Source organism: Stegastes partitus, unplaced genomic scaffold (assembly GCF_000690725.1).
Source record: "Stegastes partitus isolate 25-593 unplaced genomic scaffold, Stegastes_partitus-1.0.2 Scaffold377, whole genome shotgun sequence".
Taxonomy (NCBI): Eukaryota; Metazoa; Chordata; class Actinopteri; family Pomacentridae; genus Stegastes; species Stegastes partitus.
Genome location: NW_007578108.1, coordinates 359,708 through 380,583, shown reverse-complemented (window position 1 = coordinate 380,583; position 20,876 = coordinate 359,708). Strand labels below are relative to the sequence as shown.

At 40.1% G+C, this 20,876-nt stretch overlaps 2 protein-coding genes across 3 annotated transcripts; one reads left to right on the top strand and one right to left on the bottom strand.

Moving 5' to 3' along the window:
* Nucleotides 1-2,177: 2,177 nt before the first annotated feature.
* Nucleotides 2,178-14,576, top strand: LOC103359501 (aminopeptidase N-like). Of its 2 annotated transcripts, none has more exons than XM_008284872.1 (21): nucleotides 2,178-2,549; nucleotides 5,073-5,663; nucleotides 6,163-6,305; nucleotides 6,614-6,753; nucleotides 7,637-7,763; nucleotides 7,929-8,083; nucleotides 8,172-8,285; nucleotides 8,433-8,576; nucleotides 8,820-8,885; nucleotides 9,067-9,132; nucleotides 9,710-9,882; nucleotides 9,976-10,052; nucleotides 10,133-10,266; nucleotides 10,348-10,403; nucleotides 10,483-10,630; nucleotides 11,257-11,348; nucleotides 13,029-13,139; nucleotides 13,286-13,453; nucleotides 13,574-13,714; nucleotides 13,888-13,969; nucleotides 14,089-14,576. In XM_008284872.1, the coding sequence occupies exons 2-21, from the start codon at nucleotides 5,077-5,079 to the stop codon at nucleotides 14,245-14,247; spliced, it is 2,883 nt and encodes a 960-aa protein (XP_008283094.1). In that variant the 5' UTR covers nucleotides 2,178-2,549; nucleotides 5,073-5,076; the 3' UTR covers nucleotides 14,248-14,576. The 2 variants fall into 2 exon arrangements, with proteins under 2 accessions (XP_008283094.1, XP_008283095.1); XM_008284873.1 differs by lacking the exon at nucleotides 2,178-2,549 and adding an exon at nucleotides 3,907-4,473.
* Nucleotides 14,577-15,410: 834 nt separating this feature from the next.
* LOC103359508 (mesoderm posterior protein 1-like) lies at nucleotides 15,411-16,308 on the bottom strand. The gene is made up of 2 exons (XM_008284881.1): nucleotides 15,649-16,308; nucleotides 15,411-15,503 (listed from the first exon to the last, which is right to left on the bottom strand). Exons 1-2 carry the CDS (start codon nucleotides 16,306-16,308, stop codon nucleotides 15,411-15,413), a joined length of 753 nt encoding a protein of 250 aa, XP_008283103.1.
* Nucleotides 16,309-20,876: the final 4,568 nt, after the last annotated feature.

Genomic DNA, 20,876 nt, shown 5'->3' with positions numbered 1-20,876 from the left:
TATGTGTGTGTGTGTGTGTGTCTGTCTGCAATTTGGGAAATGACCACAGATTTGTCTCCTCTGAGGAAACAGTTCTTTCCAGTTCCAGTAAATTCCTGGAACTTCCTCTATGTTAAGCCTTTACACTGAGAATCAGTCCTAACTGTTTGTCCTGCGCAACTTGACGTGCTTGTATTTTTCCGAATCAAAGTGAAAGCATGCAAACTGTGAGGATTTTTACAGCCCTTTGACGCTAACATTATACAGGGGCTGTAGTCAACCAAAGAAAATCTGGGTTGACTATAATCACAACTACTGTTCAACTCATCAAAGCAAAAAAAGAAAACTTGTACGGTATCTCTGGAGTAACTTTACTTTTCCAGCTAGCCATGTTTGCTTATATGATTTGTACATAAACATAAAAAGTTAGTATTGTATTGTATATACAGCATATTTAATCATTTGAACCTGGTTATATTTACTGAATTTATAGCAACAGACTTCGAACAGACCACTGTGCGCCTGCCTGTATCCATATGATTTCTGAAAATACAATTTATAGCAACTGGTAATCCCAACACATGGACTTTTGAGAAAGATAACACAGATAAGTTTGAGCTATGATACAGAAAGTACTGTTTGCAAAGTTTGCACTCAACTTTTTGGACATCATTTTTACCTAAATGCAGCCACGCTGATAACTACTTTAACACGGTGTTAGTCAGTTTGGGACCTAGTCTAAATAAACAGTAAATGTTAAATCAGTTAGACCTTGTAGTGTCCATTGAGTAAGGTTGAGTTCAAAGCTGTAAAAACATGAGGGTCTTCATAGATCTGTTTCTCTACCAAAAATAATGGGTTCATCTGAAGAGATTAGTGATGTAGCGCTTGTCTGCTTATGATGAAAGTAACACTAGTGATTGACCAATGAGAATTTGGTCCGATGAGAGCATTTTGATCAACCAATTGACCAGCACACTGTACACCGCACAGCTAAATGCCAGATTAAAAGCCAGCAAGCAAAATCTTAAGACGACTTCAAAATTTTGCCAAAGAGTCAACTAGCTTCAGTCACACATGTGAAAGTATTCAGTCTTCTAAACTTAGCCCTCCTAAGGGTTAAATCCCTTGTTTTTGGAAACTGCAATAGTAGCGTCATAGATCCTATCTACTTGGCTCAACTTTCCATTTTCCGATAATCTCAGTAGGGATCTGATCCTACATGCCCATCCATAGGGGACCACAAACTTGTAATTTGACCCAAAAAATCTAATGAAATACAAATCTACAATTTGAAAATTGTAATTTCAAATGAGTGAATCTGCTGTTCACTGGAAGTGGCTTCCTGAAAATGAAAACATCACAAACCTGTTTCCTCTTTTTGTCCTCATGTGACTTTTGTGACTGCACACCTGTGGGAACCTTCAGCACCCATTTCTGTTCATGATCACACAGGGGACACTTCTTGTTTCCACTAGTTTAAAGCAGCATTGGGACATTGACAGTTCAAGGTGAACACACGAGCTGATAAGAGGTTTTACTGACGTGTGAAGTTGAAAACAATGAAAAGGTTAAAGTAGCACTCCACTGATTTGACATGTTAATCGTTGTTGTAGAACTGCCAGTCATGCTGACAGTTCTACAACGCTTGCATCTGAGAAAATGGCCCAAGTTACATAATCCAGGTATCTCAGCTCAGGCTTAAAGAATGCAAAACATTATGGGATGGGAGCAGAGCGTTTAACAGCAGACATGACCATGTTGGGATGTGTAAGATCCAGTGTTTTTGAATCTTTTCTCAGTCGTGTCCATTGCATTTTGCATCATACCTTTCTTGCACACTTTCAATTATTGTCAGGAACCATTTCAACATCATAGCAGGCAACTGAAACAAGCAAAGTGTTTAAATTAACAGTAAACCTCTCTGCCTGATGTGCCACACACTTTGCTGTAGCAGTTTAAGGCTTCTAATCGCCAATGAAACTTTACTTCATTACATGTATGAACTGGAGATCCACAGAGCTGTCAAGCATTCATACCTCAACAGTTTGGTTAAAATCCATACAAAGATGGTTGTTTTAAGAAAAATCCTCAGCGATCTACGACCCTCCCTCCTTCAGAAAATAAATGTCCGAATACTTTACATTGTGCAACACTGCTGGAACATAAATGTATTAAGAAATGCCAGTATCCTAGAATCACACTGGATTAATACTCACGACAAGCAGCAACAAGTTCAAACTGTCTGTGGTTGACAATGATTGAATATTGTGTGTTGAAGGTTGCGTAATATCTTGCTGTGTAATTTGGATAGAGTGGAACTATCGGATCAGACCTGGATGTGGAGAAGTTACAGATTTCCGCTGAACTATTTGAATAGTGTTTCCGTTTGTTATCAAATCATCACTGTCAAAGGGAAGCTTGTCGGGACACATGTTGAAATGAAAGATCTGACTCATTGATTGTGGACAAGCAGGTGAAAGTGAGTGAAGTTTTGCAGACAGAGCTCCTTTAAGGTAAGACTCTGTGATCAACAGGAGAAAAAGCTGAATCCACTGAGTCTACACAAGGTAAGAAAACTGGTTTGCCGTCATTGCATCTTACTTTATTTTAGAATTTGTGTGTCTGTCTGCAACAGTACTGGCTCTTTAAAGTAGTCAGGCTTTTTTTTTTCTGCTCTTACCAGATGTTCAGACCCTAACTCTGCTTGTGCAGAGTTGGAGAGGTTGTATTACTGGCAGTGACAGAGTTTAAAGTGACAGGCTAAATGACATTCAAAACACTGCACAGAATTTTACAACCCTTATGAGGCAAGATTTTACAGCTGCACAACAACCCTTGTTCTTGGCAGTTGGCAAAATGATACTAAACATGACGGCCACTTTATAGGTGCATGCAGGCCCACGTGTGTGCGTTTGGACTGGTCTTGTGCAGCCTGTTGCTCACCACACTGCTTCAGTACTGCGCCTCATTTAATCCTCATTTGACTGCATTGGCTTATCTTTCACTGCAACAGAAACTCCTGCACCTCTATGGAAAAAGCACAACCATGACTAGAAAGAGAGAGGACTCAAACATATGTTCTGTGCAGTGTAACAATATTACTATGGCACAAATCATGAAAGAAAGAAAAATGAAAGTTACATTTCCTTGATTATTTATTTTTGCAAACTTAAAAAAAAAAAAAAAAGAAAAAAAAAGAAATCAAAATTTACAACATTTTTCCAAGTGCCCAAAGGTGTTACCAATACTGGAGGGAAAAACATGACTCTACATACTATAAATATTTTTACTACTTACATTTTTACAATCTCTGCACACAAGGCTTTTTTTTTTTTTTTTTTTTTACAAGACACTCAACTCTAGAAAGATGCTTCACCATGTCCAATGTATCTCCCAACAACTTGCTCCTCTGTATTCTGTTTTTAGAACCGTGCTGCATTTATTTCATTGCCTGAGTGCATTCTATTTTCCTCTTAACCACTTTAGTTGTTTTTCCATGCTTATCTCCTTTCTGATCTGTCGAAACAGCCTGCAGTTCTTTTAAACTGTTGCAACAGAGCCAGCTAGAGCTTCTCAGTTGCACCCAGCAGCACCATTTTTTTTTCTTCTTCAGAATCAGGTGCAAACTATTTTTGATAAATGAGATGTAGAATAAGGTGCTGATGAAATGTCACAATTTTAAGTTTAGTTGTGATTTTTTTTCCAACAGAGCAGCATGTGGCACATTATTCGTTCAAGAATATGTGAATGCTAAAACTCCAACAAGTTAAAGGAGAACTTTTGTGATTTTATGTATTTTTTCCTATCGTCAGCAACTCCCAGGAAAAAGGACAAAACCCACAATGTACTGATCCTGGTAACAAATACTGTCTGCCTCATTCAGCTTGTTCCTCAGTGCCTTGGAATCTTAAAAACAGCTTCAGTTGCGCTGGATAACATGTGAAACTGATCAGTGGTATTAATCTGTGGCAATGACTAATACGGGACTTCCTGACTATAAGAACAAAATAGAGAAAAAAACATTCGATAAACAAGTTCTTTCTTGCAGTGTCGTTTCAAGCTCAGACTGGACCTGTGTGAGGATACATATAAAAACCAAGGCAGAAAAGGCTGTGGAAACGAAACCTAAACGCTATGACGCTGTATGCACCATATGCTGTCTACAAAAGGCTACATCCTGTAAAGACCTTGGTGGAGGACCACAGCTGCAACTGTTGCATTGATGATAGTGTGCTGCTTTCACTACGCACCATGGGTAGACACTTCTCTGACTCATTACCCACAGCTCATTTAGGTGGTAACAGTAAATTTCCAAATGAACCACTTGACTAACCCAACTTGTCATTTACTTGGCATGGCTTTGCACGCGATGAAGAGTGTCATGGTGAGGATTTTAGATGAAAAAAACAACTAAAAAAATCTGCTGAATTTACGCTGATGGTTCTCGAGCAAGAGCTGATTAATTGTAAGAACAACAGAATCAAGTAATTAGTAAGTATTTCTTCTTATTCTATTTGTTAATAAAACATTAGAAGTCATTTTTCTTTGTTTCGATAAGCAACTCATACAAAGAAGCATGTGTTTTCAGTTTAAACACGGGAATTTCTCCATTTCTTAAAAGCACCACTGTGTCGGTCAACCACCAGAAGTTTATTGTCATCACATCATCTGGAGGGAAATAAAAGTTAACTCCATTGTGTAAACCCATATTTAGACTGTTTCATAATGCCATTCTGGCTTCTTCACTATCGAACAGACACATCTATATACACTTTTCATTTGAAACACACACAGACACACGCTGCTGTGAGCTCCACTCACAAATCCATCACCACACAATTTTCAACCCTGAATAAACAGTCAACACTGGCCAGCCTCTAAAGAAGGCCTTCATTCAGAGCCACTAACAGGTATAAAGTTTACAGATTAGGCAGGACTCTTATCTCGAGGACTTTTTACAACTCAGTGTTTTGGACTTTCAGCTGTTTTTTTCCATCCAGGAAATCAATCATTTACTTTGGGCTGAATGCAACAAGTCAGGACATAAATAGCAATCACTCCCCCTCTTCTCCCTTCTTCTCCTCTGGTAGAGACATGGGGAAAGGCTTCTACATCAGCAAAGCGGTGGCAATAGTCTGCGTGGTTGCAGCCGTTGCCGCCACGGCCATCATCATCGCCCTCTCCGTGGTCTACTCTCAGGAGAAGTCAAAGAATCTAGAGGACCCTGTAGCCACTGGTGAACCCGTCACCACCACGCCCTCCACACCCAAAGACCCATGGCAGTTCTACAGGCTTCCAGACACCCTCGCTCCGTCCTCTTACAACGTGACCCTGTGGCCCCGGCTGACGCCGAATGCCGACGGCCTCTACATCTTCACCGGACACTCCACGGTGATATTCAAATGTGTGAAGGACACCGACCTCATCCTCATCCACTCCAACAAGCTGAACCTCACCACGTTTGAAGGACACCTTGCCAAGCTGACGGGCCTGAATGGAGCCCCTGCGCCCACCCTGAAAACGACCTGGCTGGAGGTTCCCACCCAGTTCCTGGTCATCCAAGTCAGCAGCCCTCTGAAGGCTGGCAACACATACCAGCTCTACACCGAGTTTGTTGGAGAGCTGGCAGATGACCTGGGAGGATTTTACAGGAGTGAATACACGGAAGATGGAGTGAAAAAGTATGAGTTTTTTTAAAAATGTATTTTTACATTTTAATTTATTTTGTTTTAAATATTTCTGTTTGGTTTTAATGAGCTATGTCATAGAGAATATTTCAACAAGATGTACATATTAAAACATATTGCAGGACAAAAAACAATCGTTTAAAAAAAATAAATAATTCAAACCAAATTTTGAAGTGCTACATTTAAAGCTGCTACATGTAGTTTGGTGACCCCTAGTGGTTGGATTGAGAAGGATAGTGTGGTCAAAGAATAAGCATTGAAAGCCCCATGCTGGTGATGCTTCCCCTTCTCCACTGTTAAAATATCCTCTGTAAACCAAATATGTCAACAAACAGAGGAATTCATTGAAACATACAATATATACAAGCGCTACTTTACAAAATAGTTCCTATAAGACACTGATGGCTGATAAACATACCTAAAAATGCACTATCTGCTTTCACATATCTTCTTGTGCACTCACTCACTGACTTTTTCAATCTGCTGTTGTCAGAGTTGTGGCTACGACTCAAATGCAGCCAACAGACGCGAGGAAAGCCTTCCCCTGCTTCGATGAGCCGGCTATGAAAGCTGTCTTCCACATGACTCTCATTCATCCCCTCGACACGGTGGCTCTGTCCAACGGCATGAACAACGGTAAATTCTTGTTTTCCATGTGAACTGCTCATGTGCAATGTTTCCTTTAGGACTGATGTTCGTTTATCTCTCCTGATAGAAACCAAGTATAAGACATCTCATTTTTTTTATGCAAATGCTTCTATGTGGCTTAAGAAAACATTAAAAAACTTGGTCCCTGAAGTTTACTGGTAGATTATTGCAGGTCTTTTAAAACCCCATAATTGTTGGAAATAAATACCGGTCATCCATCAATAACACACTTATTACTGTAGCTTCAAACATAACTCTCTCTTCTTTGTTCTGCTGCTGTCCTTTACCCCAAACAGAGCCTATCAACATCACGATGGACGGCCAGAAAGTAAAACAGACCAGCTTTGAACCTACAGAGATCATGTCAACCTACCTGCTGGCTTTCGTTGTGTCTGATTTTACATACATTAGTTCAGGCCCAGGAGCAAAAGTTTTGGTAAGTATTTATTAAATCCTTCAATCAGAATTGTACAAATGGATGTAGATGACAATATCAACATTACTTGTGTGCATAGGTCTTTGAATATAGCTATTATCATTATTAGGCAGTTTGTCTCAATTTATTTCCACTCTTTAAATTACCACTGTACCACTGAGCTCCTGTGCTGAGATAGTCTCTGACCTCTGACCTCTACACTTCTGTTACTGCTGCTTGTACTAACACTGTATTTTCTTGTTACTACTTCTGCTATCTGCTTACTTTAATTAGGCCCCAAGAATACAAGCTGATCTAAGCTCAAGAGAGCCTGAAGTTTAACAGGAGAAGTAGATGCCCACAAAAAATCACTTTAAAATACACACAGTGTTGGCGTCTACTCTAAATTGTGATGTATATTTTGAAATAGCAAAAAGACAGAAGCGAAACCAAACCGTCAGACATATTTGTGCCCACTAAAATGGGATCAGCATTTTCTACTATTTTCCACTCTGCTATAAACTTGAACCCTTAATTTCATGAATTAGACCAGCAACAAGTGTCAGACAGTCTTGACTGCTTCTCTCTGATTGGGTCATATCATGTTTCATTTGTATCCACTCTTCTGATTTAACTGTATTTGCTGATTGACTGTGTTCTCACAGTTTGAAATGAATCATAAATACGGTCTTATAAATCTTAGCTACTATTACCAAGAATCTTAAACATTTCACACAAGTCAAACAAGAAGACTTACCATAGAATCTTGGGATGTTTTCTCATCAGCTGTTTGCCTGCTCGCCTCTGTCTCTCTGCTGCCCTCTGCTGGACTCAGAGCTCAGCTCTCTGGTCCACCGTCATCTTTTTATGTCTAGTCCATGAAGTGTTGTTTTTCTTGCTTTAGATCAGGATCTGGGCTCGCAGGAAGGCCATAGAGGAGGGCCAGGGAGACTACGCCCTGGAGAAGACTGGACCCATACTGTCTTTCTTTGAGAACTACTACAATTCTCCTTATCCCCTGAGCAAGTCAGGTAGGAACCCACACACACTCAGATTAACAGACGCATACTGCTGTTTAGTTAATGCAACACTCTCTGTTCTTTATTTTGTTTTTGTTTTGTTTTTTTGCCTTGAAGTGTGCATTTAAAATTGTACAGTCCAAAAATGACTTACCTGACCTTTCTAATTGTTTTTAGACCAGATTGCTCTTCCTGACTTCAGTGCTGGAGCTATGGAGAACTGGGGCCTGATCACCTACAGAGAGACTGCACTTTTATACAATCCTGGAGTGTCGTCAAATGGAGACAAGGAGTGGGTGGCAACTGTCATCGCCCACGAGCTGGCTCATATGGTATCACATTAAATAGTGTATTTTCTATCTCAAAAATTGTAAACATGTTTCGCTTGTAGTGTGTTAAAATGAAGCTCTGTCCTCTCAGTGGTTTGGCAACTTGGTGACCACGAGGTGGTGGAATGACTTGTGGCTTAATGAGGGGTTTGCCACCTACGTCTCTTATCTTGGAGCTGACTACGCTGAACCAACGTGGAATATGGTGAGTTTTCTTGTGAGGTCCTCAGAATGTTGATGTAAAAAAAAACTATTTAACATCTTTATTGGAACAGGTGTGATCCTGATGTTTAATAATGTGTCTTGTCATGCCGTATTGCAAAACACCAACATTTCACTGTGTAATTTCCAGAAAGATTTAATAGTCCTGAATGAGATCATCGGCGTGATGGGGGTGGATGCTTTGGCCTCCTCCCACCCGCTCTCATCCAAAGAGGAGGACATCCAGAGGCCAGAGCAAATCACTCAGCTGTTCGACTCCATTACATACAGCAAGGTGCAGTGTTACTGACAACGCATCACAAAAGTTTGATGTCACCTAAACAAGACAAAAACGAGTTAAAGTGTTCACATTTTGATGAGGGGCGACCCTCATCAAAGGCTCTTGACACTTTCTTTAAGAACTACAGAATTAAATTACAAATGAATCACTGCTCCTCATTAGGAGATTGCAATAATTCTGTCATGGCTGATTTGTCACCCACTAAAACTGCTAATATCCCTCTGTTTTTCATTACAGGGAGCTGCTGTCCTCAGGATGCTCTCAGAGTTTATCACTGAGGCCGTCTTTTCCCAAGGACTCCATGTGAGTACAGCTAAATAAAGTGACGATCGCCTGATATATATATGTGGTAAAATCGTCTACAAATCAACTGTTTTAATTTGTTAATATGGTCATATCACCATTTTATTTGCCTGCATATAACTTATTTTGTTCTCCACGCAAGTGCAAGAAGTATAACCACAACTTTGTTATCTGTCTGCAGACGTACTTAGAAGAGTTCAAGTATAAAAACACCGTCTACCAAGACCTGTGGAGGCATCTGCAAATGGTAAGATTGCAGCACAAACATGACTGTTTTCTTAAAAAATAAAAATGCTTTAGAAACTGTAAACATTGTGTTAATGTTTAATTTGACACAGGTTTTATGTAAAAATACTTATTAGTGCAGCTTTAACATCACATTTTGAAAAGAAGAAATTCCAATTTTTAAGTAGAATTTGTGAATAATTCAGCCTTGCTAAGTTTCATTCACTCAGGGGTTCTACAACTTAGCAAGACATTTGCTGATGGAAGCTGATGCTAGTCTTTTTAGTACGTTATAGCTCTTTTCTTGTGCTTCTGTAGCTATGATCTCAACCACCCTTCAAAAAACAGAAAATGTAATATTAAGCTGTCTGTTTATTGTGACTTGGCGATTAATGTTCGGCCTGTGGGATATGCCAGTTCTGAGATTAGATCACAGGTTAGGAGATGTGGTACCTTGAAGAAATACTGAAATATTAATGACGCACACTTCGAAAAAGGTGTCATAATATGTATTGCTGTTTACCGTCTGAACTGTGAGAGAGAATTCATCTGCTGGAGTGCTGGGGGCAAACAACGAGTTATGTTGTTACTGTTGCTAGGCAGTGGATAAGGCAGGCATTAAGCTGCCCCACCCTCTGGAGGAAATCATGAACCGGTGGATCCTACAAATGGGCTTGCCAGTGGTCACCATCAACACCCAGACTGGAGCAATCTCCCAGAAACACTTCCTGGTGGACCCAGACTCTGTGGTGGACCGACCCTCTGAGTACAAGTAGGATCCTGTTTTTGATGTTTCACGTGAACATATGTGTGTGTGTGGTTATATTCAACTCACCTGTCCTCTCGATATACTCTGTTTATCCAGTTACGAGTGGTTTGTCCCAGTTACCTACATTAAGACTGGTGCAGCTGAGCAACAGTACTGGCTTGTTCAAAAAGAAGGTAAGGTTTGTTTGAAGTCACTGTAATAGCAATGAACCGAATATGAAAAGATGCATTCATTTTAATCTCCATCCAAACAGCTACAAACAAAGACATGGCTCTTGGTGCTAATGATTGGTTGGTGGCCAACATAAATATGAAGGGCTTCTATAGAGTCAACTATGACGATGGCAACTGGGAACGTCTCCTGAACAAGCTGAACTCCCAACCGAAGGTACAACACCCGCAATACCTCTGCAGTGTTTCTAAATGACCGCTCATGCCTCCACACTCAGTGTCTTTGTTCACTTTTCAGGATATTCCAGTGATCAACCGGGCTCAGATTATCGACGACGCTTTTAACCTCGCAAGGTGAGGCCATATTTTTTTACACAGCATTGCTGCCAAATGCTAAAAGCCAAAGCTGACCAGTTGTATGGCTCATTTTCAGGGCAAGGATTGTGGATGTAACTCTGGCTCTGCGTACGACCAAATTCCTGGATAAAGAAGTCGAGTACATGCCTTGGGAGACAACCACGAGAAATTTAAATTATTTCTACCTCATGTTTGACCGCAGCGAAGTGTATGGACCCATGCAGGTCAGCAACAGATATCAGCATTCGTGATGGTGTTCAATAAATAAATTCAGATGCTGATTCCAAAATTAGCTGAGATAAAAAGTGTTAAACCCTCTGAACCCTAGAACCACATGACAAAACTTGATAGACTTTTGGGCTGAACTGCAGGCTGTGCTTACACAGAACAAATAGAGACAAGTATAAAGACAAATTAAAAAGTAAAAAAAAAGTAGCAAAACATCTGTAGCATGTTAGTAGTATGTCTTTTTTTTTTTTCCAGAATTGGTAACCCTTGTGGGAACTTGAATAGATGTACATGGTGTTTAAGTAACCATGTAATTAAGAATTTCAACTGTGCTTTTATTCTTTTGAATCATTTATGACATTATAACTGTGTGATACACGCCTGAGTTCTCTCTGCTTCTAGTCACGTGCTGTTTACATAGAGAAGCCAGACTTTATTGCAGTAAAATATGGGCCCACAGTGAGTAAAAATGTGACAAAAACGCACACAAACTGTTTGGGGTTCATCGGGTTAATGAGCACTGGTTAATCATAGAAGTAGAAATCAAAATCTAGTGTAACTCTTGTCCAATATTTCTGAACAGAAGTCCAAACTAACAAGCTGTTTCATCCTCATCCTCCAGGCGTACATCAAAAAGCAGGTCACTCCTCTGTTTGAACACTTCAGAGACATCACTCTCAACTGGACAAAGATCCCTGACGGTCACACCGACCAGTAAGCATTAAGGATTAACATGTTGTCTGTTTAAAATCTTCTCTCTTCTGAGCATGTAGTAGTTTATTTGTGCCTTTAAAAGTGACAAGCAGAGCCTTTCTTGTTGTTAAAAAATGCATGTTGTTGAAGTATTTATTGTACTGACGCACAGTGCTAAGATCGTGGCTCGAGGGGCGTCTCCATGTCGGAGAAGTTTTCTAAAGGATAATTCCCAAAAAGTCAAATTAAAACCTTTTTTATGATTGACAACTTTCATTACTGTAAACCACAGTAGGCCATATCCCTGTAGAATATTACAGCTTAGGCCATATGAAACTTTAATGATCCCTATGGAGAAATGTGTGATTTGCAAAAAAAAACAAAAAACATCCTCTCTTGCAAAACACAGATTCCTCCCAAGCAGTACCTTACATAACCTTCTCCAGACTGTCTCCGTGTTTTCAGTATCTCCCTAATGTGTTCACTCCAATATGCCGTTATCTTGATAGAAAAATATTATTTCTCCCTGGTCTGTATTTACTTCTTTGCTTTCTTTCTCACTCCTGCATGGCTGTCAAAAACTCACACTTTCAGTTGTGGGCTTCTTTCTTTTTTCTTGGAGATGTTTTTGGCATTTTTGCTTTTATTGAACAGCAGCAATACAGATACAAATTGAAACTGGGGGAAGTCTATGTCATATAGGACAGTAGCGAGTGGACAATTGTGGGTTTTGCTTGATACCAAATGAGCTAAATGACTTTGTCTGCCCCAAAATACCTTTCGATTAATCCCACTGACTTTCCCTGCCTCTTCGTCATGAAGCTGTAGCTTTTAGTGATCGCCATGAAACTGGATACAGACATCAGGGGTGTTCAGATAATGAATCCCAATTAATAATAATTGATATAACTCCCTGAATTTTCCTCAACATTTGTGTTTTTGAGTGAAATGTATACACAATTTGGCCTATTGAGCTTCCCATCTTGCATCATCAAATACCATTTTTGCTTTGTCCAGTACATTGGTTCATGACTCAATCCCTGCAATGATCAGGTTGACTGTACTTTGTGTTTATTTCTGATCAGTAACAAACTCCCAACCTCTCAAACGTGATACCTGCTAAAACATCAGCATGTTAGCGTTGTCATGTAGCTTCAGAGAGTGGCTGCGAGCATGACTGTTAGGTCTAACGGACCAAAAATTTTGTCCTCTGTTTCTTCCTAAACACTTTTTCTTGACCTCAATGAAAAAGGTCATGAGGTCAAGAGAAGCTGTGAAGGAGAATCTTTGAAGATAAAGGAAAAGACAGCGAAGACAATCGGACTACACTTGCACTAGGCTATGTGAACACATGATGGTGGATGTTGTTGACATGGGTCTGTCTTAGATGGTGCATCACTTTAAATGTTGCTGCTGCAGTTTATTATGAAATGACATTATCTCCTTTCTTTTTATAAACAATGATTCGGTGTAACTGCTGCTAAAGGAGATACAAAAGGAAACACCAAGGCACCTTTCCTTAGCATCCAAATAATCCATCCAGCTCTTATCATGTCTACCTCTCAGTTGTTTCACTCCGTTAAGAACCTTTCTAGGAAGTCTGTTCAGTTGCAACCTTAGTCTTGTGTGGTTGTGTTTCATTTTAATGGACTGCTTTGTTAGTGTGATCCTTCTCCTAACCACTGAACTGTCCCTGTCCAGGTACAATCAGGTGAATGCAATCTCCTTGGCCTGCAGCACAGGAGTGCAAGGCTGCAGAGAGCTGACTACTAAGTGGTTCAAAGAGTGGATGGCAAACCCAGCCGACAACAAGTAAAGTCTTATTGATAGCAATACTGCCATTATTATGAAACTCTTTACTTTGCCTTCCATTACTGTTTGACATTTTCCCTCCTGACCTCATTGATTCTGCTCCTGTCATCACCTCAACTCTTTCCCTCTTCTATCAAACCTCACAGAATTAATGTCAACTTGAAGACCACAGTGTACTGCAACGCCATCGCAGCAGGAGGTGTGGAGGAGTGGGACTTTGCATGGGCCATGTTTAAGAATGCTACCATCGCCTCAGAAGCTGAGAAAATTATGTATGCTCTGTCTTGCACCAGACAGCCCTGGCTGCTGAACAGGTCAGTACACCATGCTGGATAATGGCTGCTGTCTAATTTTGCTCTCCTTGAGGTCACTTTGCACCCTGCGGCATGCTTTGAGATGAATAAACAAAGGTGTTTTGATGGTGCATGTTCCAGGTATCTGGAGTATTGTCTGGACCCAGATAAAATCCGCAAGCAGGATGCCACCGCTACCATTAACTACATTGCTGATAATGCCGTCGGTCAACCTTTGGCGTGGGACTTTATCAGAGCCCAGTGGGACCACATATTCAACGAGTGAGTTTTCTTCTTTTTCACATGTTAGCTAGATGTGCTGTATAGTTGTGCTGTGTATTTCAGCTAACAGGGGGAAGTGCCACTGTCAGGAAACTCTAATTAGAAATGTATGCTTTTATGATGTCTTAAGGAAGTTTAGATCAAAGTTGATTTTTTTTCCTTTTTTTCCTCAGCTATGGTGGTGGATCAATGTCCTTTGGAAGACTGATTTCTGGAGTGACCGAACGTTTCTCCACTGAGTTTGATTACAATCAGGTACAGTTTCAGTGAACCGGTTGAATGAATTTTGCAGTAACAACACTGATACTTATAGTTAAAAGTAGTGCATATGAGTATTTCTGTGTGAATTAAATGCCAATCATTTTCACCTCCAGCTGCTGCAGTTCAAAGAAGACAATGCCGATCAGCTGGGCTCAGCAGCCACGTCCTTTGAGCAGGCACTGGAGAGAACCAAGGCCAACATTAACTGGGTGGCCCTGAACAAGAAACCGGTGCTTGACTGGTTCAACAGTGAAACCTCTCCTGCAGTTTAACAACCCAAACATTCGTCCCAGTACACAGTTTTCAAATGTACTGTAATTTGCTCTACGAAGCTTTACTCCAACTGCAGGCTTCTAAACTTGTATGTATATTCTAATTGTAATGGAGATTTTTTTAATGTAAAGTTTTGATAAAATATTTTTATTGTTAAAGATTATTTGATACCAGTTTTATATGTGGAAAACGTGTTATATGCTGCATGAACTGAATGAAAATCGCGGAAAAAAAAAGAAAGTGAAATTGTGTGCTCACCAATATTTTTACATCCTTTGAGGATGCAAATGTAAATAAAATAAAATTAATAAATAAATAGTAAAAATTGTCACACTTTTTTTCTGGGTTGACATTTCAAAAGAATTGAACACACACCACCCTGTAGTCGAGTTTTTAGGGTACAAACGACATGATTGCAAATTCATTCGGCAGTGAGTAGAAAAAAAGACCATTGAAATGCAAAATGTCACACTTCAAAAAACTTTACAAAAACAAAAATGTAGTTGCTACAGACATCAATAAAACATCAATTTACAGGAAGACAACCATCCCCGGTCACTAACACACCGTACACTGACATAGTTCTGGGTCATGTATAAATCCAAACATCCTAATGAAGAAAAAAACAATATATTTAACAGACTTTTTAGTCAAGTCTCTGAGCTGAATCCAAACCCAAATATTCATTTGTTTCATGGGTTTTTTCACAAGCGCAACCATCAGTGATGTTTACACAGGACAGAAGAGGTGGTGACTGACTGATCCAACTTCAGCTGCTTCTCTTCTCAGTGGGGGTCTTTCCCTAAAGACTTTAGAGGGGATGTGCTCCCTGTTTAGCACCTCATTGTCCTGCTGACAGCTGCTCTGTTTACCTAAGGAAGTGGAGGCCAAGCACTGAGTCTGCAGGGTCTCATCTGTGTAGATTGTGAAATTTAAGATAAATGCACAAACAAGCCAACAAGGGTTATTATGATAAATAAAGTTTATTCTGCTCACGGAATGAAAATGTAATAAATACACAGTTCTATATACAAAAAGACAAAAATGATTGAATGCAAATAGAAACTTTGTTCAAAATAACAAAAATGAGAAGTTTTGTCCATAAATTTTGTTAGAGGTCATTGTTGCAATGAAAATCGTTGAGTGGATCGATGGCCACATCTCAGCACTGTCCAGAGAAGGTGACATTCTGGCCTTGTTGTTGCTGCTGCAGCATCCAGTACTGCTCGCTGTTGAAGCAATCTTCACCTGAAACCTGACAACAGAAACAAAGTTTGATGAGGAACTCATTCATCTTTAATGTTCTGGACAACTATTGTAAATAATGTGAAGAAAAAAGTCTACTGTGAAGCAAATCTTCTATTAAAAGCTGGACATGTTTTTAAATAATGTGAACATACCTGGTATGTATGCTGCAGGTAGGGCAGCTGGGCTGTGCTCATGCTGTTACAGCCGGATTCCTGTGTCCTGTAGCTGGCTGTTGGTTGATCCAGGAACTGACTGAGGGTTTGATTCTGCTTTACGACGACTGAGGTTCTCCTCTGCTCCAGCACTTCTTCGCTGAGTCCCAGCTGGGCCGACAGGTAGGAGATGTAGCGGATGGTGAGACGGAGGGTCTCGATCTTGGTCAGGGTCTGTGCAGCTGGTGCCACTGAGGGTGGGAGGTAGGACCTGAGATGATGCAGAGCCTTGGTCAGGTCCCTCATCCTCAGCTTCTCCCTCTCGCTAGCAGTCTGGCGCTTCTTTCCTGGATATCTAGATCTGGACTTCTTTATAGCAGAGGTGGTTGCTGTGGATGGTCTGGAGCAGAGCAGAGCCTGTGTCTGTTGGGTAAGTTGAGGCAGTGCAGGGCTGCTGAAGAGGAAACAGTCCAAGGCATCTTGCTCATTTCCCACAGCCTGGAGGGAGGTGGGGGAGAAGCAGAAGGAGTCCACAGAGGAGGTGGGAGACAGGCTGCTGCAAGCGCTGACGTAACCAGGGTCCGAGGTCGGCTCATAAGCCAGAGACTTGTTGAGCAGGGACTCACATTCAAAGAGGAAAGAGTTCCCCTGGATCTCCATAGCTGCTGTATGTAGGATGTAGGTTCTTTCCTGAGCAGAGAGCAGTCAGTGTGTTACTAATGAGGCAGGCAGAAGATAGTGAGGAGGGACAGGGAGGCTGCTCCATATATGTGGTGGGAGGTGCGAGGTTGCACCTCTGAGAGCCACGTCTGGTCCTGAGAAGCTCTGGGTGCAGGGTGACACCTCGGCCAGGGGGTCTCATGGGAACCAGGCATGCGCCAGGACAAGGTGTGACCTGACAGCTCACATGGGCATTATAAACCGAACAAATTCACACTAAATGCTCCTGCAGCCTGGGAACGTGATCCTACCATGACATAGGTTGAACCTGGGTCACAGACCTAAATCCGAACCTGAGTTTTTTTTTATTAGAAATGCTGTATGTCATTGACTCTGATAACAAGCGATCAAAATACTTGTTCCAAAGAATTCCACTTAGTACACACAAACGTTCACAGCATCATTTTTATTTTAGTTTTTTTATGAATGGTTGATGAACGAAGGACTGCAGGGTGGTGCAGTTGGTAGCACTGTTGCCTCACAGCAAGAAGGTCGACGGTTCGCGGGATCTTTCTGCATGAAGTTTGCATGTTCTCCCCATGTATAGATAATGGATGGATGGATGACTGAATGGAAGAATAAGTGAATGCTGTTTATTGAGACACTGAAAATGATGTGGCATTAGTGCCATTGTTTTCTTGTGTCCTGATATTGGATTCCTTGCAAGGAAGCTGGAAGAAGTGTGCCGGGGGCAGCTGTGAGGTGTGAGGAGTTTGCACTTCGAGCTGTTTGGACAGCAGCAGACCTCACTGCCCTGGGAGCCTGGATGGAAACATGTGCAGTCGCAACAGCTACTGCTGGGCACATACCTACAATAGATTAAGAATTCACATGCAAAAACTGAATGACTGTATGCACTTCATCTCAAGTTATAGCATGCACACGGGAGCATATTTTTCTGTTTGTAGCTTTACAGTTCAATTTAAAACAACAGAAAGTAAATTTACTACGTCAACATACACAAGAGGTTATGGAAAATATAATGTTGGGATTCTATCTTCTTACTATATCACAAATACAATATGGAACCTTTACATGATCACAGGATCCCTCTCAAGCCCATTGGTGGGTTTTGTTTTCTCTCATTCTGTGGATGAGAGTCCTGAGCAGCGTTCCCACAAACCACCGCGTCATATTTGTCTCCTGCTCTGCTGCAGAGGTGAAACCTATGAGCAGCACGTGTGAAGCAGTCCCGCACAGCCTTCCACCACCTCACTTATGCAAGAAAAACAGACATCTGAATTCAGGTAAACATCCAAAGCAAGGACACAATTCCTCTGACGAAGTTACATTCCAAACTGACTTTGCTGTAGCTTTGGTTTAATATATAAATATATTTGTATATATATATATTTTATTTTACCAAAATGTCTGAGGTGGCACTAATCTTGACAGCTGTCTTAGAGACTACTTCCACAGTGACCTCTGACCCTCCGACATCATTACGTGACCCAACATCACATGAGTCACTATAAACAACAACTTAACATTCATAGTTCTGTTGCTCCCGGTAGCAGCCTGCTTTGTTATGTATGTATAACTGACCTGCTTCTCTCCAACATAAATGTTTATTGTTCAATACAAGCACTCAAAAATGAAGCATCTATCATCTGATAAAGAGTGACACTGGAATAAAATGGCTCATAGCACTTATTATTATTATTTATGTGATATAATTAACTATTTAATTGACTATGTTTGCAGGTTTTATATCTGCAAACACGAGGACAATGAGGACAAGACATAACACAATCTTTAGAATTTTCTGTTAAATACGTATTTCGTTTTATGAACGTATATGTTATTATATATAGTAAATTCCTTCAACTCCAAATCTGTTTCAACTTACATTTACTAATATATTTTCCATTCTAAACTTCTGCAGACTTTCCCCAGCTGTCAACTTTCCTCTTCCCTTCCAGACTGATGGGAGAGAGGATCTTCCTTCTCTTAATCCACATTAGCTCTGACAGTGTTTACTCACATGTAATGAGTGAATAATCAGCATTGCAGTGTTAACCCTTTCATCCCGAACCCCTTCGGCCCAAAGAGTTTATTAGCTTTACTGCGATGAAAGACCTAAGTGAGTGTATTAGGCTTTGTGCTGGGCCTGCTGCTTGCATATCAAATGAACTGCATGTATGTGGCAAACTAAACACTCAGACCTAATTCCCTGGCCTGATATGCAGATCCACACTTCTCTATGAATATTAAAGTCCTCTCAGTTGACTTTAGCAGGTAATTAGGGCAGGACGCGAGAGAAAGATGGAAGGAGCAGGGAGGTGTTCCAGTCTAGACTTAGCGGTGCCAAGGATCTCTGTGTGTTTGCAGTGGCCCATTAACAAAGATACACTAAATAAACTAGATAACCTGCAGCTGAGGCTGATCTCTGCTCTGATGTGGAACCAGTCTCAGAGGCCACAACAGAGAAATCGCTGTAATTTTACTGGAAAGGCCTGTGGTACCCATGTGGCTGCATCCTACCCTAAAGATATTTGACCAAGTGAGATTATTTAGTGATATACAGATGGAATTATGGGAGGGCTCTCTGTGCCAAATGTCAGCACAATTATTAAACATGTTTCACACATGAGGATGAACATGTTGTTATTTAAATATAATGTGTGTTAATGTAAAATATTGTGAACAAAAGATATTAGATTTGAAATGTTGTGATTTGAAATAATGTAAAGACAATAATTGTGATATAAAAATAACCTAAATACCGTTATGATATGATATAATATGATATGAAATGATATGATGTGATATGATATTAGATGAGATTAGATTAGATTTCTTCTTTTGAAACAACAATACATTTGAATAACATACAGTCATCCTTATGCACTGAAAGATAGTGTGTTTTATGTTTTGTTTTATATATATTTTTAAATGTATTTTCTGGTTAGTTTGTTTAATGGGGACAGAGCTGTTTTTGCATCTGTAGCACCCAGGAAGTTGTTACACCCTCAAATCAGAATATGAAATAAATTGAGATCATTCATGCACTTGCAGAACAGCTGGAAAATATATAATATTAATGTTAATAAGAATCATTCAGACCGCCCTTATACTAGAGGTACAACACAGTATATAGCATACAACACAGAGCCTCATAATACAAAATGTGCCAAACAGTAAAATGAGAGATATTAATGTGAACAGAAATACAGACTAAATAACACCGCTCTGTGCCTGTGCTGTATCATTGTTAGACACTAAAAACATGAAACACAGAAGTACAGACAGAAAGATATGCACAATGTATAAAATACATGAATTGTCTGACACAATAAAAGCAAAAGCAAAATACAAAAGTATAAATGTGCAGGTACATGAGGGAAGAATGGCAATAGCAAGAGAATGATAGATGACAGCAGACAGCGAGGGAGGTTCAGCACAGATAGACTGGAGACAATAAAATGTGATCATTTTAATGCTGACGGCGATTCAAGGATTAAAGGTTCTTTATTGTCACACCAGTACACATAACCACATGAGATGGCACGAAATCAGTACTTGAATCCTGGCTATAAGCCAATAGAAATAAATAAAAATATTGAAAAGAGAGAGAGAGCGAGCAAGAGAGATGAGTTTATATTAAACATTTTTCTAAATAAATTTTAAACAAACAGTATGTGACCAGTTATCTAACAGCTGATGGGATGTGGTCATATCCTAGTGCAGCTTTAACAGAAAAACCAGAATGTGTTTGTTGTGGTGCAAAAATCCATAACTGGCCGGTATGAAGAGGAGGAGTGATTACAGCAAGAAAATGGTTGTTTTAAGGATTAGATGGGTCCTGGGTTATTTGTTTAAGACAGACTTTATAAAGAGTGAAGCTCTTCTTTAACAAACTTGCAGCTACTTGAGATGAGACAAATGAATGAAACATACTTCTTATTATGCCACTGATCTTGTTTCACCAGCAGAGGGCACCATGCTGCATTTTTTCCAGAGCATTACCTACAATATGCCTCCTATTTTTTCACGTTGTTGACAACAGCAGCTTGTCAGAATAAAGATAAAGTGCCTTGCTCAAGAATGCATTCAAAGCATATTGAAAAACTCACTCCAATATGTTTGTTTGGGGATTTGAACCAGACACTTTCCTGTGATCAGTCCCAAGTCCACACTTTACTACCTGTCTGAGCAGCGAAGGACAGAAACTGAAGTGCGTCATGAGAGGGAGGCTTTGAATGAGGACAAGACATGACACATTTTAAAAGTTTATTATAAATAGTGGTATAAAGAAATATAAAAATAGCTGTTAGACATGTCAATATTTACACAGAACATTTCATAGGACAAAATAAATAAAAGGTAGAATAAGATATATATTTCAAATAAATTACTCGATTCACAGTGAGGCAGTAAAAACAGTGAAGTAGTTTGTGTCTGTTGTTGGATGATGATCAGGTGTTGTCGCAGCGTTTAGCCCCAGTACTCTCTCTGAGCCAGGGGGATGCAGAAGTCTTTGCCGCACATCTGTTTAAAAAAAAAGT

Bases quoted from the DNA above. Each gene is read 5' to 3' on its own strand.
- LOC103359501 (XM_008284872.1), top strand. From the start codon at position 5,077: ATGGGGAAAGGCTTCTACATCAGCAAAGCGGTGGCAATAGTCTGCGTG. The intron at 5,664-6,162 runs GTATGAGTTTTT...TGCTGTTGTCAG, and splicing joins ACGGAAGATGGAGTGAAAAA to AGTTGTGGCTACGACTCAAA. The intron at 6,306-6,613 runs GTAAATTCTTGT...TACCCCAAACAG, and splicing joins GTCCAACGGCATGAACAACG to AGCCTATCAACATCACGATG.
- LOC103359508 (XM_008284881.1), bottom strand. From the start codon at position 16,308: ATGGAGATCCAGGGGAACTCTTTCCTCTTTGAATGTGAGTCCCTGCTC. The intron at 15,504-15,648 runs GTATGTTCACAT...TTCTGTTGTCAG, and splicing joins ACCTGCAGCATACATACCAG to GTTTCAGGTGAAGATTGCTT.